The sequence below is a fragment of the Lacerta agilis genome, chromosome 8, assembly GCF_009819535.1.
Source record: "Lacerta agilis isolate rLacAgi1 chromosome 8, rLacAgi1.pri, whole genome shotgun sequence".
In the NCBI taxonomy this organism is placed as follows: Eukaryota; Metazoa; Chordata; class Lepidosauria; order Squamata; family Lacertidae; genus Lacerta; species Lacerta agilis.
In genome coordinates this window covers 58,109,608-58,128,490 of record NC_046319.1, presented here as the reverse complement: position 1 = coordinate 58,128,490, position 18,883 = coordinate 58,109,608, and the positions used below count along the sequence as shown (strand labels likewise).

Genomic DNA, 18,883 nt, shown 5'->3' with positions numbered 1-18,883 from the left:
GTTTTAAAAAAAATCATAATAATAAAACTTCCTGCGGTTGTCAGGAGGACGTGAGCCAGGGATTGGAGAAGCAATTGACGGGGCTTCCCTGCACGCAGACACGGAGTGCTTGAAGGCTGTCTCCTATCACACTTCTTCAGAGGAAGGTGCAATAGGTCACAGCGTGGGACTGAAGGAGCTCAGATACACAGGAAAGCTTTCTGAGGCAGGACTGGAATATGAGGAGCTGGGGAGAACTGGCATATCTCTTCTTCTTCCCTGTTTGGGCAGGGGTGAATCCAGTGGCTCTAGGACTTGGCACCCATGTGAAGGGGAAGGATGCTCCTGCAAGGCACCTCCAGCACCAGCTGCAGCATGGCTCCTGCACCTACACTTTCCTGCTGCCAGAGCTTGGGGGCTGTGACTCGCCTGCTGCTGAATACCAGGTTTCCAACTCACTCCAGAGGGATGCTCCCTCCCTAGCTGAGGCCAAGTGGCCGGTAAAGAAGCTTCAGCAGCTGGAAAACATCATGGAAAATAACACCCAGTGGTTACAGAAGGTAAGACCAGGGGCTTGGATCTGCAAGGGAATGTCATGTCGTCAGGCTGTGCAGACACCATACATTCAAAGCACATCCCACCACCCAAAGAATCCTGAGAATTGTAGTTTGTTGAGGGTGCTGGGAGTTATAGCTCTGCAAGGGGGTAAACTACATTTTCTAGGTTCCTTTGTGTGTGCTTTAAATATATGGTGTATATATGGCCTTAGATCAGTAGTTCCCAACCCTTTTTTTGGCCATGCTCCACCTAAGCATCTCTAAAATCCTGATTTCCACCCCACCCACCCCCCGTGACATATAATTCTTATAATTCAAAAAGTGAACTATTCATGTGGAGGAAGCCTAAAAGGCCATTAACTGTTAATAACTCATTATGGGATTTCTGGAGAGCCGCCCATCCAGGCACTGACTGGACCCAGACCTACTTTGCTTCAGGAAGGTTGCAGCGTCATACCTCCAGCCCCCTTGTGCAACAGAATCCAGGGTGATCTGTATAAGTCATCTGCAGAGATCCACAAAGAACACAGTCAGGTGGGGAGATCTCCTGTACAAGCTCCATTAGCGTTCATGAGAGCTGCACAAGGGACTGGGCATGGCTGAGTGTGGAGTGAACATGCACCTAGAGCAGTGTTTTTCAACCACTGTTCTGCGGCACACTAGTGTGCCGCAAGATGTTGCCTGGTGTGCCGTGGGAAAAATTGAAAAATTACTTTATATATAGTCAATATAGGCACAGAGTTAATTTTTTTAACATTTTCTAATGGTGGTGTGCCTCGTGATTTTTTTCATGAAACAAGTGTGCTTTTGCCCAAAAAAGGTTGAAAAACACTGACCTAGAGTGTCACAATGTGACTAAACGACTGAGTTGTGAATTGGAAAATCTCTTTGAATCTTGCCTTTGCCTTGAATTAGGAATGGGTGAATCCATCAATTTCAGTTTCCCTCGGTTTATCATTTTTTCACTTTTAAGTTCAGTTCTCTACAGTTTGTGATTTTTTTAAAAAAAAAGGCTGCATGAATATTCACCAGCATTTTTAGTATTTCTAATATTCACATCTTTGTGTGCAATTTTGCCAAATATATACATTTTTTATGAAGCAACTTCCCCTAATATAATGCATTTCTATGCACACTTTACTCTTCAACCATGGATCAGGACCCACAGGCAGGTCACAAAGCCACACCAGGTGGGTCACAGCAAAGCTGTTGATGCCATGTTGGATTCTAGCTTAGGGTGACCAAAGAAGCACGACGTGCATGTCTGGGCCAGGACACATTCTTCTGATCAGATGCTTTTTGTCAATTTCCACAGGTGCTGCAATGTGGCAAGAGAAAGGCAGAATATTTATCTATCTATCTACCTATCATCTTTCTTTCTTTCTTTTTTATTTCTGGCCACCCACATTCTAATGCCTTTCTCCTCCACACTGTGGAGCTAGTTTTCATTTACCGTAGTAGTAATACTAAGGTAACAATATGTATATTGCTCTGTGATTTTCCATTTTAGGGTTAAACAGCATGCATTATTAGCACAATTAAGTCTAAATCAAAAGTATAAATGTGAATACTTCACCTACAAAGCAACCTGCTGATCAAGGTACTGGAGCATACTAGGTATTCCCCCCCCCCCAGTCAGTTGGCAACCCTAATCTAAAACAGTGGCGGATGTGACTCAGGAATACGCAGTAAGATGACCACAGTGACTCCTCTGCTTGTAACCTCAGCCAACATTTTAACAATTAATCAAGAGCAGGCAGTTTCCCCACAGTGAATGTGCATGATGTGTCTCTGTCATTTTCAAATTGCTTTATTGCTGCTCTTGTTCTTAAAATAACAGTGCAACTGGCTTTTCAGCTATGCACATGCAGAACACTGGTGGGGAAGAAGAATGACAGATACAAAAAGGGAGGAGAGGGGGCAATGTACTTTAGGAATGCATTGCATATACAGTGCCGCTCTTTTTCCAGCCTGGCATTTTGATATGCATGTGGACATTTTCATGACTCCAAAATTATTGAATTTTAAATGCACTCTCTTGAAAGTACACTCTCTTAGTACAGGCCCAGTAACTAGAAAGGGGCTGTCTGGTGGCATTAATATCCTGAGATACCCATGTGGCAATTGCTCTCCCTGCCAGAATACTATTTCCCTTTGCTTCAGCTCTTTGAGGGCAGCAGGTGGAAGATGCTTCCTTCAGGATGAGACACAGGCTTAGGATTACACATGAGCATTCACATGAGCATTCCACATGGAGGTATCTATCAGCTATGGAGACCTGATTGCATGGATTGGGTTGACCCCGAGGTCTAAAACCATATTATTTCCTTAAGAAGGGGGCAGGGAAGGGTGAAACGATTGTTGTATGGAACTGTCAGGGCTGGCCCACTCATGAGGCAAGGTGAGGCGACTGCCTTGGGCAGCAGGATTCACAGGGGCAACAGATCCAGCCTCCAAGGAATGCATTGCTTGCTGCTGCAATGGTAGAACCAACAGCTACAGTGTACCCAGCCAGATGGGCGGGGTATAAATAATAAATTATTATTATTATTACTCCTTGGAGGCTGGATCTGCTGTGTCATCAGCAGCCCCCACCCCAATGCCACCTCTACAGCAGCCTCTTGGCAAATAGGAGGTGCTGCCGGTCTCCTCCCACCCTTGGGACTGCATGCACTTAGCGTGATTCAGAGTGCCTCCCATGGCTTTTGAGACTCACTTCAACCATTGGTAAGGTTGATTTGATTCCCCCTTTGTTCCCAGTGTAGATCTTTATTCCCCCTTGTTCATTCCCTGGTCCATATTCCCTGGTGGGGGGAGCATTTTGTGGTTTGCCTCAGGTGCCAAAATGTCTTGGGCCAGCCCTGGATTTTGCTCTTGTGAGACCCCATTGGCAAGCTAAGTTAGTCTGTGGGACCATTAGCAAATCTGGGCCCAGACAGCTCCCTAACTGCGCCCCCTCTGCAACCTCTGGCGCCAAGCCTGCTCTCTAATTACAAGTATTTGGTCGGGCAATCTTGTTTCCAAAGGACTCTGCTTCCTGCCCTGTTTTATTTTGTGACACTCAGAACAATCTGTCCGCCCTATAATTCCTGCCCATTAGCCAGCACTGCAGTAACCAGGGGTGGGATGGGGCGGCTTCTTGCCTGCAGCCTTTAACTATAGAAATGAGAGAGCTTTGGGGGCCTTATTAGACAATGCTCTTAAAAACATTTGAAGGTTCCCGTTCTCTGGGGTTTATTGGAAAAGTCTTCCTCTTCATTAGGAAATCTTCTAGAATCAGTAGGAGGCTAGAGATGAAACAAATGTATTTGGGGGAGATATTCTGGATCAAATCACGTACCTTGCCCGTGTTTGTTTCTAAGTTGTGTAGGACGAACTGCTTTCACTGGAGATTAATTTTATTTGCTACCTGAAAAAAATGTAACATTTATTTTGATGGGTTTGAATCATAGGTTGCCTTTCTGTATACTGCTCACCCCTTCTCAGTTCAGGCAGTATTACTTCACACCTAACACAGCAGTGGCTTGACTCCAGCTGCCATCAGCCTCAGCCAGGACAGTCAGGGATGATGGGAGCTATAGTCTAACAGCATCTGTTGGGCCACAGCTTCTCTTCTGTTAAGAGGTGGGATCTAGATCAGCATTTCCTCCGACAATCTAAAATCGTACCTATGGAAGGCTCTTGACTTTCATTCCCCCAGCACTGAACTGGTTCTGGAAGCTAATAGGAAAAAGTGCAGATGAGGCTCTCCAAACTAAGGGTTTATCCACACATCTGTTCATCCTGTAAGTTATTCTGTTTGTCCCGTGATTTCTGGTCATGGGTCCAAGAGGTTTTAGTTTTGTCCCTCTGTTTTCCCTGGGAAAACCCCGTTTACTGCTGGGCCAGAACAAATACCAATTCACAGAAAACACATTGACATCAGTTACAATTCAGCAGTAGCCAGCAAGTTTTCCTGGGAAAAGCAGTGGGGCAAAAAAACTCACTAAGATTTCTGGTCTTGTGCCTAGAAATCACGTGACAAACTAAAGTGTGGATGAGCCCTAATGAGCAACAAAATGGCAAACTATGTTCAGTGTCAGGCCCATCTTAGAGGGATCTGCCGCCCTGGCGCAGCGATCCCTCGGCGCCCCCAGCCTGCCGCCTCTCCGCCCGCCTCCCTCCCGCGCTGGCCGCCCCTCGGGATGGGGGGTGGGCGAGCGGGGGATGAGAGGCGTGGCGTTGGAGCGGGCGCCCGCGCTCCGGCGGGCGGAGGATGAGGGGCGGGCGGACGGGCGCTTGCGCACCGGCGGGAGGGCGGGCTGCAAGCCGGCGGGGGGGGGCTGCAAGCCGGTCGCCCTCGCCTCCCAGAGCCCCAGCTGGAGTGCTGGAAGGTCGCGCAAAGCCCCGCACCGCTTCAGCGCTCCAGCTGGGGCTCCGGGAGGCGAGGGCGGGCGGCTTACAGCCCGCCCGCCCGCCGGCGCGCGAGTGCCCGCCTGCCCGTGGGGGCGGGGGCGGGTTGGGGAGGGGGAGCCCGGTATGCCGGTGGGCTCGCGGGGGTGCCCCTGGGGTGCCCTGCGCCCTGGCGCACCGCGCCACCGGCCTCTATGGATGAGACGGCTCTGTTCAGTGTAGGTGTAAAATGATGCTCATATCTCACCCTTTTAGAATATACGGCATACAATTCTAGTTGCCTCATCTCAAAAGGAGGTAAGGAAGTGGAAAATGTAAGCTAAAAATCAGGGAATTAAGAACATATTTTGTATGAGAAAAAGCTAATGTATTTGGGGGGTTTTAATTGCGGGGGATGAGAAATCTCTATGTGGGACAAGAAGCTACAGTTAGAACTGGATATGGAATAACTGATTGGTTCAAAATTGGGAAAGGAGTACGACAAGGCTGTATATTGTCTCCCTGCCTATTTAACTTATATGCAGAATTCATCATGCGAAAGGCTGGGCTGGATGAATCCCAAACCGGAATTAAGATTGCTGGAAAAATATCAACAACCTCAGATATGCTGATGATACAACCTTGATGACAGAAAGTGAGGAGGAATTAAAGAACCTTTTAATGAGGGTGAAAGAGGAGAGCGCAAAATATGGTCTGAAGCTCAACATCAAAAAAACTAAGATCATGGCCACTGGTCCCATCACCTCCTGGCAAATAGAAGAGGAAGAAATGGAGGCAATGAGAGATTTCACTTTCTTGGGTTCCATGATCACTGCAGATGGTGACAGCAGTCATGAAATTAGAAGACGCCTGCTTCTTGGGAGAAAAGCAATGACAAACCTAGATAGCATCTTAAAAAAGCAAAGACATCACCTTGCCAACAAAGGTCCGTATAGTTAAAACTATGGTTTTCCCAGTAGTAATGTACGAAAGTGAGAGCTGGACCATCAAGAAGGCTGATCGCCGAAGAATTGATGCTTTTGAATTATGGTGCTGGAGGAGACTCTTGAGAGTCCCATGGACTGCAAGAAGATCAAACCTATCCATTCTTAAAGAAATCAGCCCTGAGTGCTCACTAGAAGGACAGATCCTGAAGTTGAGGCTCCAGTACTTTGGCCACCTCATGAGAAGAGAAGACTCCCTAGAAAAGACCCTGATGTTGGGAAAGATGGAGGGCACAAGGAGAAGGGGACGACAGAGGATGAGATGGTTGGACAGTGTTCTCGAAGCGACTATCTTGAGTTTGGCCAAACTGTGAGAGGCAGTGAAGGATAGGCGTGCCTGGCGTGCTCTGGTCCATGGGGTCACGAAGAGTCGGACACGACTGAACGACTGAACAACAACAATTGCGGGGGAAGACAACTGAGAGGCAACACAATAGAGGTTGGCTGAATTATGGAATAGGTTGTGTGAAGAAAGGGAAGAAGAAGAAGTTCGCAATAATAGGAAGTCCAGTGGGGCGGGGGGGGGACTCTGGTGGGATGATCATGTTTGTACATGTGTTGGCCAAATCATCTGCATAAACAAGAGAGGAAAGAAAAGAAATATTATGCAAAGAGCTTCTGAGAGCTGAAAGCCAAATATATATCTCATTGTTTGCAAGGAAACATCTTTTAGTTTTTTAAAACATCAGACAACCATTGTTGAAAACAAGCCATGGGAAACTGTTTTCATGCTGATGATCTGAAACTGCTGTGCAATCATACACATGCGCTGCTTTTGTTTTGGCAGAGTGGTTTATAGGGTGGTCATGTTGCCGATTATCAGGAACATAGTTTCCAGGTGCCAAAATGTACTTGTAAATATTGGTTAATATTTTATACAATGATTTGAAGAGTGAAGCTGAACTAGACATAATGTGACATTAATTCTGCACACTTTTCTTATGCAAATAGCAGTAAGTCTGAGTTGGTCCCAGGACTGTGGGGCAAATAAGAAGGGGGAGTTTGACTCCGCACTTCCTTTAGCACCACATTTATAAGCACAAGTCCAGGGTTTCCAGGTCCAAGTCCAAGCAGTTGCTTTTTTGTCTCAGTGAAAACCCACATTTTACCGCTGAACTGGAGCAAACAACAGTCAGGATTTCCACAGGACACTTGCCTGCCCTAAGTAATTGCTAGACAAGTTGCTAGATGAAGCTTCAGGCAAATGAAAGAACAGGGGTGAAAATCAAGGACATCTTAGAAAATTAAGCCCCACATTTTTAAGGTTGGCATAGATCTTCCATTGGTTTTAGGGAAGAAGAAAGCAACCTAGAGGTTGGTCTGCTTCCATTTTTCAGAAGTTGTGGTGCATGTGTGATGGAGTATTAAGTCCTCCTCCTAAGTACAAACTTTTATTATCTCTCTCCCCCCCCTCATAAACAGCTGGAGAACTTTATCCAGGATAGTGTGAGAATGGAAACATCTGACAACCACCTCAGTGCTGTGCAGAACCACACAGCGGCCATGTTGGAAATTGGCACCAGCCTTCTGAACCAAACGGCTGAGCAGACTCGCAAGCTCACTGATGTAGAGATGCAGGTAAGCTGGGCTGTTGTTTAGGGAAGGCAGAGCAGAGAACTCTGAACCCCATTTTTCTCCACTTCAGATCATGTGTGATTATTTTTTCAGGAACCCTTGTATTTCTTGCCAACATGGGTTCTACAGGCAAGCAGCTGTTACAGACAATTAAATGGGCCATGGAGGTTGGTCCACCAAGCTCAGCCTGCCCCACCTCAATTCCCCCTTACTCGCAACCAGTACGAGTGGTGACACTGGCTGGCTTCTTCCTTCTCAGTGTTGCCTTTGTGAAATTCAGCAAGGTGGATGATGTGGACAAAACCAGAATTAGTTGGCTCCACATATAATTTGCTCTGGCCCTGCCTACTTTTTGCCTCTCTACTTCCCTCCCTCACTGTTGAGCTGCTTGTTTTCCCCTCTACTCACACCAACCAGGTTTTCACCCAGACCTCGCGGCTGGAAATCCAAGTGCTGGAAAACTCTCTTTCTACCAACAAGCTTGAGAAACAGCTGCTGCTGCAGACTCAGGAGATCAGCAAACTTCAAGAAAGGAACAGGTCAGAGCTGTGCTTCCTTCATGCAGAACAAATCAAGGCAAAGTAACAGAATCCATGCATGTTTATGTAATTTTACTCTGGTTGCAGAATTTTTGATGTCTAGCTGTCAGGCCTGGCCATGTCATGAGACACACTGAGCCACTTGTCTCAGGTGGCAGACTGGGATGGGCAGCAGCCTCCACTGGACTGGCAATAAGCATACCTCTTTGCCACTCACTGCTTGCCACTCAAGCTCCCATGATCAGCAGCCGCTTGGCAAGTGAAATATACTCGGAGTCAAGGGTGAATTTCATGCTCTTTATTCAGCTCATAGTAGCAATGAATCTTTCCCCAAAACGTCTGCCATATATACATTATTTACACAATGGGCCCCACGTGATTGGCTAATTCCGGGCTACTCCTGTAGGCCAATCAGGTTGCGGATTCACTTCATCCAGGAGCCTGATTGGCTGCTCTTGCAGGCCAATCAGGTCGCTGATTCACTTCCACCTGGAGCTGGATTGGGTGGCTCCTGCGGACCAATCAGACTGCTGCATTCCGGATCCTATTGTTCTAGGATTCAGCTCAGTACATAACAGCAAGGTACTGTTGAAACCTTGCAAAACTTCTTAGCAGTGTCTGCAGTAAGTATCAGCTGATGACACTGTGAGGTGGGGTAGCAGGAGGCTCCTAGGTTGTCTCAGGTGAGAAAGAGCAGGCAAGTTCATATGGGAACAGGTGGTTCTTCAAGCTATCTTGGTACCAAACCACTGATAATGTATTTTGTATCTTTCGTAGATTGCTAACTACCTTGGGTACACTTTCTAAGACAGAAAGGCAGGGTATGAGTGTTATAAAGGAAATAATACAATTAACATTGCTGGCCTGTCTGTGGAGGATTCCCATTATCCTTTCCTTTCCCTAGCTTCCTAGAGAAGAAGGTCCTGGCTATGGAGGGGAAACGTGAGGAAGAGCTTCAAGGCCTCAGGTCTGAGAAACAGGAAATGCAGAGGTTGCTGTCCAAGCAAGTGGACCTCGTTGGGCACCTGGAACAGCGTCTGGGCACTGCCCTGGTCAACAACACAGTCCTCCAGAGACAGCAGGCCTCCCTGGCAGAGACTGTGAAGCTCTTGATAGGCTTGGTGTCCCAGTGCAACCGTAAGTAACTGTTTTCCCGAAGTGATTTTTTTTCAAGGAGAATCCTGCTCTACTTATTCACTGCACTTTGGGGCTGGTGTCAAGGGCTGCCATCTGCCCAGGCCCACATCCCAGTAGGGAGCTTGTTGATGTGAGCTCCTGAGACCTGCTGCAGTGAGGAGGCAGACTACCTGAGGGGGTGTGGGTGGGTGTGTTGCCCAAGGGCACAGCTGAATGCTTCTGTCTGCACTCCTAAGATCCCTGGGAATCATCCACTGCAGACAAACATCTACAAGGAGATGGCTTCTCATAGGCATCTGGTTGGCCACTGTGAGAGCAGGATACTGAATGAAATGGGCCTTTGGCCTGATACAGCAGGGTTTTTCTTATGTTTTTAACCTTCTGAGTCTAGGCCTACGAAAATGCATTCATGGACATTGCACTGATTGAAGATGGCTATACTGAAAGCATCTCTTTGTCTGACCCTTGCAGACATTTCTCACATCCACCCAGAAGAGCAGAAGACATTCAAAGACTGTGCAGCTGCATACAAATCAGGGTTCACCGCTAGTGGCATCTACACACTGCAGTTCCCCAACACTACAGCCACCGCAAAAGTGAGTGCAGGCATCAGGGTCTAGACACACTAAGGATGGGGGCCCTGTGGCCCATCGGATGTTGCTGGACTCTCAACTCCCATCAGCATCACCAACAATCAGGGATGATGGAAGTTGTAGTCCAGCAACATCTAGAGGAACATCTAGGAAGTGGGTGGTGGATGATTTCCCAAGGTATGTGCAGTTGTTAAGGGATGCTCTGCTACTCCTTTGCACCCATAGATGGACAGTTCCAGGCAAATTCTTCTTAGGAAGAATTGTGTGCACACCCCTCTGAATTCCCTAGAATGTAGAAATCTTCCCTCCCTCCTGAAGCTCACTTTCCCACAGCACTTTTCTCCACATATCCTCCCTCTTAGACAACAACAACCAACCAACCAACACCCAGGGCTCTGAAACTGGAAGTGATCCTGCACCTGAGAAACTCACAATCTGTGGGTTCTTTGTCCATCTCTGAATATAAGGTGTTAATGGATGATGCAAAATTGAAAGAGTTGTTGTCCCTTAGGGCACAGCTGAGGAACCTCAGGCCCAGCTGCAGCTTCTGGACATTTGTGAAGTTTTCCCTCCATTAATGTACTGCAATCCTTGCAGGTCCTCTGCGACATGGAGACCAGTGGAGGCGGCTGGACTGTAATCCAGCACCGGACGGATGGTTCTGTTGACTTTCAGCGCACCTGGAAGGAGTATAAACAGGTAAGGAAGCAGGTGGGCGGAGTATTTTATCTGTTGTAAGAAGCAGAGATGTACTTGATTTTTTATTTTTTTAAAAAAAGAGTTTTAAATCAAGCAGAGGCAGGTTCACTTAATTGTGTATGCCAGTGGCAGCTGCTGATACGATCCTGTGCTCTTCCTTATGTCCGTGACAAAACCTATTCCAGCAACTGCTGCACAGAGAATGAGTCAGACCACCTGCACAACTTCTGCAACTACTTTTTTATGTCAGCTCAAATTGTGCAACTAATTTGTATGCCAGATCTGCATAGATTTTCCCCTTTGAAGTGTCTCCTACCATTTACTATGCTTATGGCAGCCATCAACATTTCTCATTGTCTTTCAAGTCCTGTCTACTGCTAGCCAGCCAGGGGTGTGTGGGTGTGTCTGTGTGGGTGTGTTCCATCATAGTGGGGTCATACATCTCAGTGGGACTTGCCTGTTGTTGTGGTTGTTGTTCAGTAGTTCAGTCGTGTCCGGCTCTTCGTGACCCCATGGACCAGAGCACGCCAGGCACGCCAGGCACGCCTATCCTTCACTGCCTCCCGCAGTTTGGCCAAACTCATACCAGTCGCTTCGAGAACACTGTCCAACCATCTCATCCTCTGTCGTCCCCTTCTCCTTGTGCCCTCCATCTTTCCCAACATCAGGGTCTTTTCCAGGGAGTCTTCTCTTCTCATGAGGTGGGACTTGCCTGGACAGCTTTATAAATAAATTGGTGTTCAAATGGGCCTTCTTCCATTCCTCTTTGAAACTGTTTGAAGTGTGACTCTACTACTCCCAGTGAGTGGGTGGGGGCAGCAGCGGAGCAAGCCGATCAGGCACCTGGGGCGGCATGCGTTGCCCTGTGCCCAGGGGTGGGGCCAGCCAAGGCAGGACGCTCCACGGGGCCTCCGAGGAGTCTGCTTGCCTCCTCCCACTCAGCTGCCCTACAACTGAGGAGGAGGTGGCAAGTGGACCGTTTGGGGCAGTGCAGAGCCTGCACACATAAGCCACCATGTCTTTCCCAGGATATACGCATGGTTTGGGCCCACTGCACCCCCCTTCCTCCGCCCCTGGGTGGGGGAATGGGTGGGCAGTTCAGACAACCGTATACAGTGGTACCTTGGGTTAAGAATTTAATTCATTCTGGAGGTCTGTTCTTAACCTGAAACTGTTCTTAACCTGAGATACCACTTTAGCTAATGGGGCCTGCCACTGTGCTGCCGCTGTGTGATTTCTGTTGTCATCCTGAAGCAAAGTTCTTAACCTGACGTACTATTTCTGGGTTAGCGGAGTCTGTAACCTGAAGTGTCTGTAACCCGTGGTACCACTGTACATGTAAAAGATCTCTCATATGAAAACGTTGGGGCCAGCAGGTGGGGATCGGTAGAGGGGGCTGATAGCAGAGTTATTTGGATGATGATGAGTAAAACGAAAGTAATATTAAAAATAGGCTAGCCAACACAAAATGACAAATGAAGATAATAGGCAGGACAAAAGGATAAGAAAAACCCTTTAACGGATAGAAAACCACATTGCCATCCTCAAAATTTGTAAAAAATAAATAAATCAAAATGGAACAAACAACCCACCCACCAACTCCAGGTCTAAACAATTAAAGTCTGGACTATTAAAATACCAAAAGAATGAGTGGTCCTTTCAAGTTGAGGCAAGTTGTGAAATAGAAAAGAAATTACAGGAAGGTGTGATTGCATAAGGTAAACTGAAGAAAACCCTTTGTTTGTTGAGAACACTGGTGCAGCAAGACCCTGGTGGGGCACTTAAGTTTTACAATTAATTCTTGGAACAAAAATTTTTTTGAAGTGATTTGCAGAAATGTCACATTTCTCATTCTACTAGCAAAGGTCATTTGTGAGTAGAATGAGAAATGAGCCAATTTTGCACTAGGAAATTCTGAAAGCGAGTGAAAGAAAACCTTCCTGAAAGTTCAAACCCTAGTAAGGAGTAGGCTAGCTTGCCACAGAAAATGAGAAGAATAGAACCTGTACGTTTTGCTTCATATCCCAGGTTCTACAAATGCTAGAGACTATTTACAAAGAAGCAGAGGCAGATTGCAAGTGGTGGCTTCTATCATTAGAAACTACCAAATGGAAACTTCTTGTTTGTTTTGGAGGAACATTCGGTCCTCTGAATCCCCTACCTGCAATTTGAAGTGGTACAGTCCTGACACAGGTTCACCACCTTAGTAGAAGCCAACCAGGTTGGTTACCAGCTGGGATCTCTCCCCCCCCCCCATCTCTGCCATACCAGACCAGGCGGGCTCTGTAGCCTCAGTATTTCTTTATGTGGTTCATTTGTGAACTGCTTTCCCTAAAATATCTCTAAGCAATTTCCAAGTAAAAGCATGAATGAAAACAGTTAGAAACATTATCTAAGAGGTGAGACAGTCTTCTGTAACTTTTGTGATGTGCTGTATCAGGACTCTGTTAATCTGTGCTTCCTCTGACATTTCTGTGTTTCTCTTGCAGGGCTTTGGGTCCCCACCTGGAGAGCATTGGCTGGGCAATGATTTCATCCACTTGCTCACCACACAAACTTCCTACTACCTTCATGTCAAACTCCAAGACTGGGAAAACAATGAGGCCTATGCCTTGTATGACCACTTCCATGTAGGCCCTGAGGAACATAACTACCGGTGAGGAGCCTTTTTCCTTGAGGTGCTAAAATAAGCACCTTATTCAGGCAGAGAACAAGCTCCATGGCTGCTGACTGGCCCTATTCCATGAAGGTCAGTTGAAATTTCAGGCCTAGCACCACCACTAGTCCTACTCAGGAAGTCCTCTGGAAAGGTCCAGCCCTGATTCCTACCAAACCTGCTGGACTCCATTTTAAAAATAAAACACAATTTTAAAAACCTCTTGGTGTTATTTCTTGGTGCTAGAACACCAGTTTTTGTGTTTCAGCCCTCCAACCAAATAATGTATACACAAATGTGCATATTAGGGGCAAGTGTATTTTATTCAAAACTATACAAAAAAATGTTTATGTTAGGTGAAATTTGCACTTAGATGCTGATGAGTTTTCATGTGGACTAAAATACTAATAATCACAAACTGTTAAGGAACTGTAGAGAACTGAATTAAGACTGGGGGAAATGAGAAACTGAAAGTGTCCCAATTCGTCCATCCCTAGTCACATCTAGTTTGGCCCTAAAACCACAGTTTTAAGAAAGAGATTGGGATAAGGATTTGAGCACACCTTACTAAATGGTCTGCTCTGCACCAAAAGCATTCAGCTCTGTTATCACTGATTTAGAACTACTGAGAGCTACCGGTAGCCATGAAAGTGCATGGCAACAGGTAGGAAAGAGATCTTCCTGGATTGCAGGAAAACAGGGATTCACTGCATAGTACAGAGATAAACAAAACAATCAAACCGCTTGCTTATGACACTGATGGCACAGCCCTACCACGTTCAAAACAGACTTTTCGAAATAGACATTTCACCCAAGGCCAAGGAAGCATACCTTGTTTCAAATTTCAGAGGAGAGGCAACCGATTGTAGCTGACAATGGTACGTTTTCTCTTTTGCCCCTGCAGGCTTTATGTCGGGAGATACAGTGGCACGGCTGGTCGCACAAGCAGCCTTAGTCCCTCAGGGACAGACTTCAGCACCAAGGACGTCGACAACGACCACTGTGCATGCAGGTGTGCACAGATGGCAGGTGGAGGTAATGAGCGGAAGGGGAGGGGAAGTGTGTGCCACACAACTCCTATATTGTGTTGCAAATTCATATGCCTCAGAGCAGGGGTCGCCAATCTGCTTAGGAAGAGTGACTTGGGAAGGGTTTGCTTCAGGGTTTATGGGCAGAGTACCGCAAGGTTCCCTGTTCTTTCTCTTTTTCCTCCTCCCTCTGTCTCCAGGCTGGTGGTTTGACGCTTGTGGACCCTCCAACTTAAATGGCATTTATTACCCGCCCAGCCCTGCCATGAACAGGTACAACGGCATGAAGTGGCACTACTGGAAAGGCCCTAGCCACAGTCTGAAGGTGACCACCATGATGATCCGCCCTGTGGATTTCAGAGAGGAATAAGAGGAGCTCGCCATGTGGCTGAGATGCGCAGGCTCCAGCAAGATCAACTGAAACTCGAATGCAGCGTTGTGTCTCTCTCCAAACTTGTGCAATCTCAAAAGGGGAAGTATGGGTGGGTGTACTTTCTGGGAGTCAAAGAACATCATTGTACTTCTATTGGCACTAACCACAGAAGCAGCACCAGGCATATCCTAGATGCATCCTTGCCTGTCCTGTGTTATATAAGGAACTCCTATAAAGTCAGAAAATGGCTGAAAATGGCTTGACTTTTAACAGGAGGCCTGGGGAGGGTGTGTGAGAGAGAGAGCATTTATGGCTTGAAAACATTCAGGTGCTGCAGGAGGAGCTGAGCTAGACTTTCTGGAGTCAGGCAGGAACCTCTTCTGTGCTCTCTGTGGCTCCTGGTTTACACCTCCGTGAGCAGAGTAAATTCGGAAAATATGTCCATGTATACTTAATAATTCAGTTTGGAGGACAATGCACTCACTGTTTTGTGTGCCTTAATGGTATGTTTAAACATTTCTTACTTGCCCCATGTATGGCTGGCAGAATTCTCAACCATCCCTAGTGTTCTATGCAAAATGTTATTGACTCTCACTGGCAGATGAAGGCAGAAGTTGAAGCGTTTGGTTTTTTCTTATTCCACACTTAACTCTATTGTGAGTTGTGTGCTGATGTGTGAGTATACACATGTATGTAATTAACAAACAACTAAACAGTGCTAGATTCAAGCGGATTCTGCAGCCTAAGAAGTTAAGAACATACCGGTAAGAAGGGCTTTGCTGCCTGAGATTGAAGGTCCATCAAGTCCACCAGCCTGTTTCATACAGTGGCCACCTCGGGGACATGGCAGGCAGGGCATGAAGGCAGAAGCCCCCTCCTTTTGCTGTATTCCAGCATGTGATCCTCTTGGCTATACTGCCTCTGGAGTCATATTGCTATGCTGTTTAGCCATTGATAGCCTTCTCCCTTATGAATCTGTCTCGTCTCCTTTGCCATGAATTTAATTCTGTGTCATGATGTGAAGATGTTTGGGGTTGTTGTTGGTTTTTTTTTTTGCCTCCCCACAATCTATTCTTGCCACATTTCCCTCATGGTTCTGATTCTGTCTCATCTCAGAAGCTAAGCAGGCCCAGACAGTACCCAGATGGGGAGGATCACTTGAGAGTCCTGAGTAATCTGGAATCTGCCGCTGCCAATTGGTTTCACTGAATAACTGCAACTTCTAATATGGGGCAGTGAGCCTTTGGACCTCTAGCTATTGTTGGACTACAGCTCCCATCATCTGTGGCCATTGGTCAGGCTTACTAGGGCTTATGGGAGTTGTAGTTCAGCAATAAAGGAGGGTCAACATTTTCCTACTCCAGTACTATGGCAGAGGATATATATTCTCTGTTCACTTTCTTCAAAGCATGCCTAATCTTATAAATATTATGTCCTCTTTTAGAACTCCCCCATCAACAACAACTATAAGACCCAAATTCTGCAAACTTTCCTTTTGGGAAATAGCCCCAGTTTAGATCATGATAGCTGTCCTTTTCTGCACCAGTTCTACAACATCTCCTCTACAAAGGGGTGATCAGAATTGTGGCCAAACTACCTTATATCAAATCATTGTAATACTCAGCATTTGATTTTTCCTTCGACTGCAGAAATAAAATTAAAATGTAAGTATGTGCCTGGGAACCATCATCTGCAATTCAGATGAAACAAGATATTGGTGCTAAGGTTTCACCATCAAATGCTGAATTGCTTGCTGCAATAAATCTTGATTGAGATATCTACGCCCGTTCAGACTTGTAAATGTTTACAAAAAGTAAGCCATCCAGCTCAGAGACATTAGAAGCTGGAGAGAACTTCTGAGTATACAGAATGGCCTCCGGTTGAAGGATAATACATATTCTTTTGGAAACTGCTTATGAGTTTTCTGTTGAGTAAGTGGTATATAAATTTTGCTAAATGAAATATGAAAAAAAATAAAACTTCTACCCCTCAAAAATTCTCTTGCATTTCTGTAGCAGAGGAAATATTGCTAAGAAATCTCTGCACCCTCCACATTCCCACAACTACCACCTTTGCTCCCAGGGTCTGGTATGAATTAAAAGAACAAGTCATTGTTAAAGGCAGAAACTGCTATGTCACACTAAATCAGGTGGATAATCCCTAGTATTGAGGACCTGATCGGAACCCAAGCAAATTTTGCTGCCTTGTCCTCCAGACCCAATAAAGTAGACGCAGTAGCACGGGGGTGGGGAGAGCCCAGGGTCCCGATAGGGATACAAATCACTTTCTTTTGAGTCAAAGTAGTAAGATGGGGATAAAACCAGAACCTGAACATACTGCCATCACCTCGTTGGACATGTCAGTTTGACAACCTAGCAGCCCCACCAGCTGCCACTACCAAAGGCCTGTCTAGTCCATCCAGGATGGTGCTAAGGATAAGAGCAGACCAATGAGAAAAATCACTATACTTTTACTGTACAGTGATTCTATCCCCAAAGATTTCCCTTTGTCCAAAGACTCATTATCACCTTGCTGTACAAAGGCCAGTTGTTTGGGAAGCAACCACATGTCTGGAATCAAGTTTCAGCTCGATTCAAACTTCAATGTATTGTAGAAGTTTGTTCCTATCTTAATTTGAATGCTTAAAAAAAGGAGATTTATTAGACCCAGTAAAGAGGGTGGAGGAATATAATGGAGGCCAATAAAAATGCTATCAGGTTAGCGAATTGGAGGTTCCTTTAATCTTCATCTGGCGACTAGCAGGCTTGGAGAAAGTATATACAGTAAACAGTGATGGGATTTGTTTTTTTGTGGTGGGGGAAATTGAGTCTGCAGTGTGACGCTATGGTGTTAGACTGGTCTTAGACGGTATACTCTAGTTTAAAGGAAATATCTCCTAGCTAATCAGTATTTGATTACTAACCTGTTTTTATCTGAAGGTAGATACATTTTGGGTTGCATTTGCCTACCTTTACTCCTCTGAGTAGACCTGTTAAAATTAGTGGGCCTAAGTTAGTCATGCCCATTATTTTCAATGGGTCTATTCTGAGTAGAACTTAGTTGGATACACCCTTTCATTTGGTTCTGTGGCTTCTTTATGACTGTTGTCATGATTAATTTGGTACGCTGCCTTAATGTCAAATTGAGGGCAGATTTAAATAAATAAATAAATAAAGTATAATAAAATCAAGGTGGTTTTCTTTTCTTTGAAGGTCTATGTGAAGGTGTCTTTTCTGAGGCTTTACATGCAAGGAAGTGTAAGAATCGTGATGCTGAATCAGAGCAAAGTTCCATCTAGGGCTATAGCCCATCTTTGAGAGGAGCCAGCCAGAGGTCCCTGGGAAGATTACAAGCACAGTGTGATTGTGATGGAATCTCCTATTGTTTGTTCCCAACATCTGGTACTCATATGTACACTGCTTCCCAATATCCCTTGCTATCTTGGCTAAGAAGTTATCCATTCCTTCTTTAAAAGCCACTTAATAGGCACTGCAGACTCCTGTGAAAATTAATTTCATAGAACAAAGGGAGGGGGGTACCTGCGGCATCTCAATGCTGTCGGACTCCAACTCCCATCAGCCCCAGCCAGCAAGGTCAATTGGGTCAAGGATGGTGTGAGTTGTTGTCCAGCCACATCTGGAACAGGTTCCCCACTCTCCAGAGAGTAATTATGCACCGTGTAGTTAGTTGTCTTTCCTTAACCTAGCGTGCTTCTGGACTAGCCTTCCTCAACCTTGAATCCCCAGATGTTGTTGGACTGCAACTCCCATCATCCCTGACCACTTGCCCTGCTAGCTAGAGATGATAGAACTTGCAGTCCAACATCTGGGGACCCCATGGTTGAGAAAGAATGTTCTAGACTGTCACTATTTTGGGGTGGGATTCAGTCCAGTTGTGCAATTATAGGTGATTGGGAGGCATTGCGCAACAAGCGCACTCCTCTTAAATATAAGGATTTCTGCAGCAAGGAAAGTGATAGGAAACTGCACTAGAAAGTGTGGAATCTAACCTCCACGCAAACAAACCAGGATAAGTGCTTTGGAATGGGTCATCTGAAAACTTCCTTAGTGTCTAGCATAAAATCACCATGATTCCATTCCACATCAGGTTTTCTGATTGAAAAACACTGTTATTGTATTATTATTAATAGGAATGTTATAGTTGTTATAGAATCCAGCTTAAAAAAAAATAGCAGCACATCTCCTGTTTCAAGTTTATCTGATCATGGAAATAAATTGGAAAAGGCATAATATTAAGATTTTGTGGTATGCCTGAGAGTATAGTGGGCCCAACACATTTTACTGCCTAATACAGAATACATGTAGAAGCTGGAACCCCAAGCTCGCCCAAGCTAAGGTGCCTAGCACCACAA

General features: G+C 45.8%; 1 protein-coding gene across 2 annotated transcripts; it reads left to right on the top strand.

Annotated features, from left to right (window-relative positions):
- LOC117051370 (angiopoietin-2-like) lies at positions 1–16,729 on the top strand. Of its 2 annotated transcripts, none has more exons than XM_033157700.1 (9): positions 1–539; positions 7,334–7,489; positions 7,904–8,025; positions 8,930–9,162; positions 9,634–9,758; positions 10,344–10,454; positions 12,944–13,110; positions 14,015–14,145; positions 14,339–16,729. In XM_033157700.1, exons 1-9 carry the CDS (start codon positions 219–221, stop codon positions 14,506–14,508), a joined length of 1,536 nt encoding a protein of 511 aa, XP_033013591.1. In that variant the 5' UTR covers positions 1–218; the 3' UTR covers positions 14,509–16,729. The 2 variants fall into 2 exon arrangements, with proteins under 2 accessions (XP_033013591.1, XP_033013592.1); XM_033157701.1 differs by having other exon boundaries at positions 3–539; positions 10,353–10,454.
- Positions 16,730–18,883: the final 2,154 nt, after the last annotated feature.

What these genes read in the sequence shown, in the direction of transcription:
- LOC117051370 (XM_033157700.1), top strand. Translation starts at nt 219, where the DNA reads ATGAGGAGCTGGGGAGAACTGGCATATCTCTTCTTCTTCCCTGTTTGG. An exon ending in AAACTTCAAGAAAGGAACAG is followed by an intron (nt 8,026 to 8,929) that starts GTCAGAGCTGTG and finishes TCCTTTCCCTAG; the next exon opens with CTTCCTAGAGAAGAAGGTCC. An exon ending in CTTGGTGTCCCAGTGCAACC is followed by an intron (nt 9,163 to 9,633) that starts GTAAGTAACTGT and finishes TGACCCTTGCAG; the next exon opens with ACATTTCTCACATCCACCCA.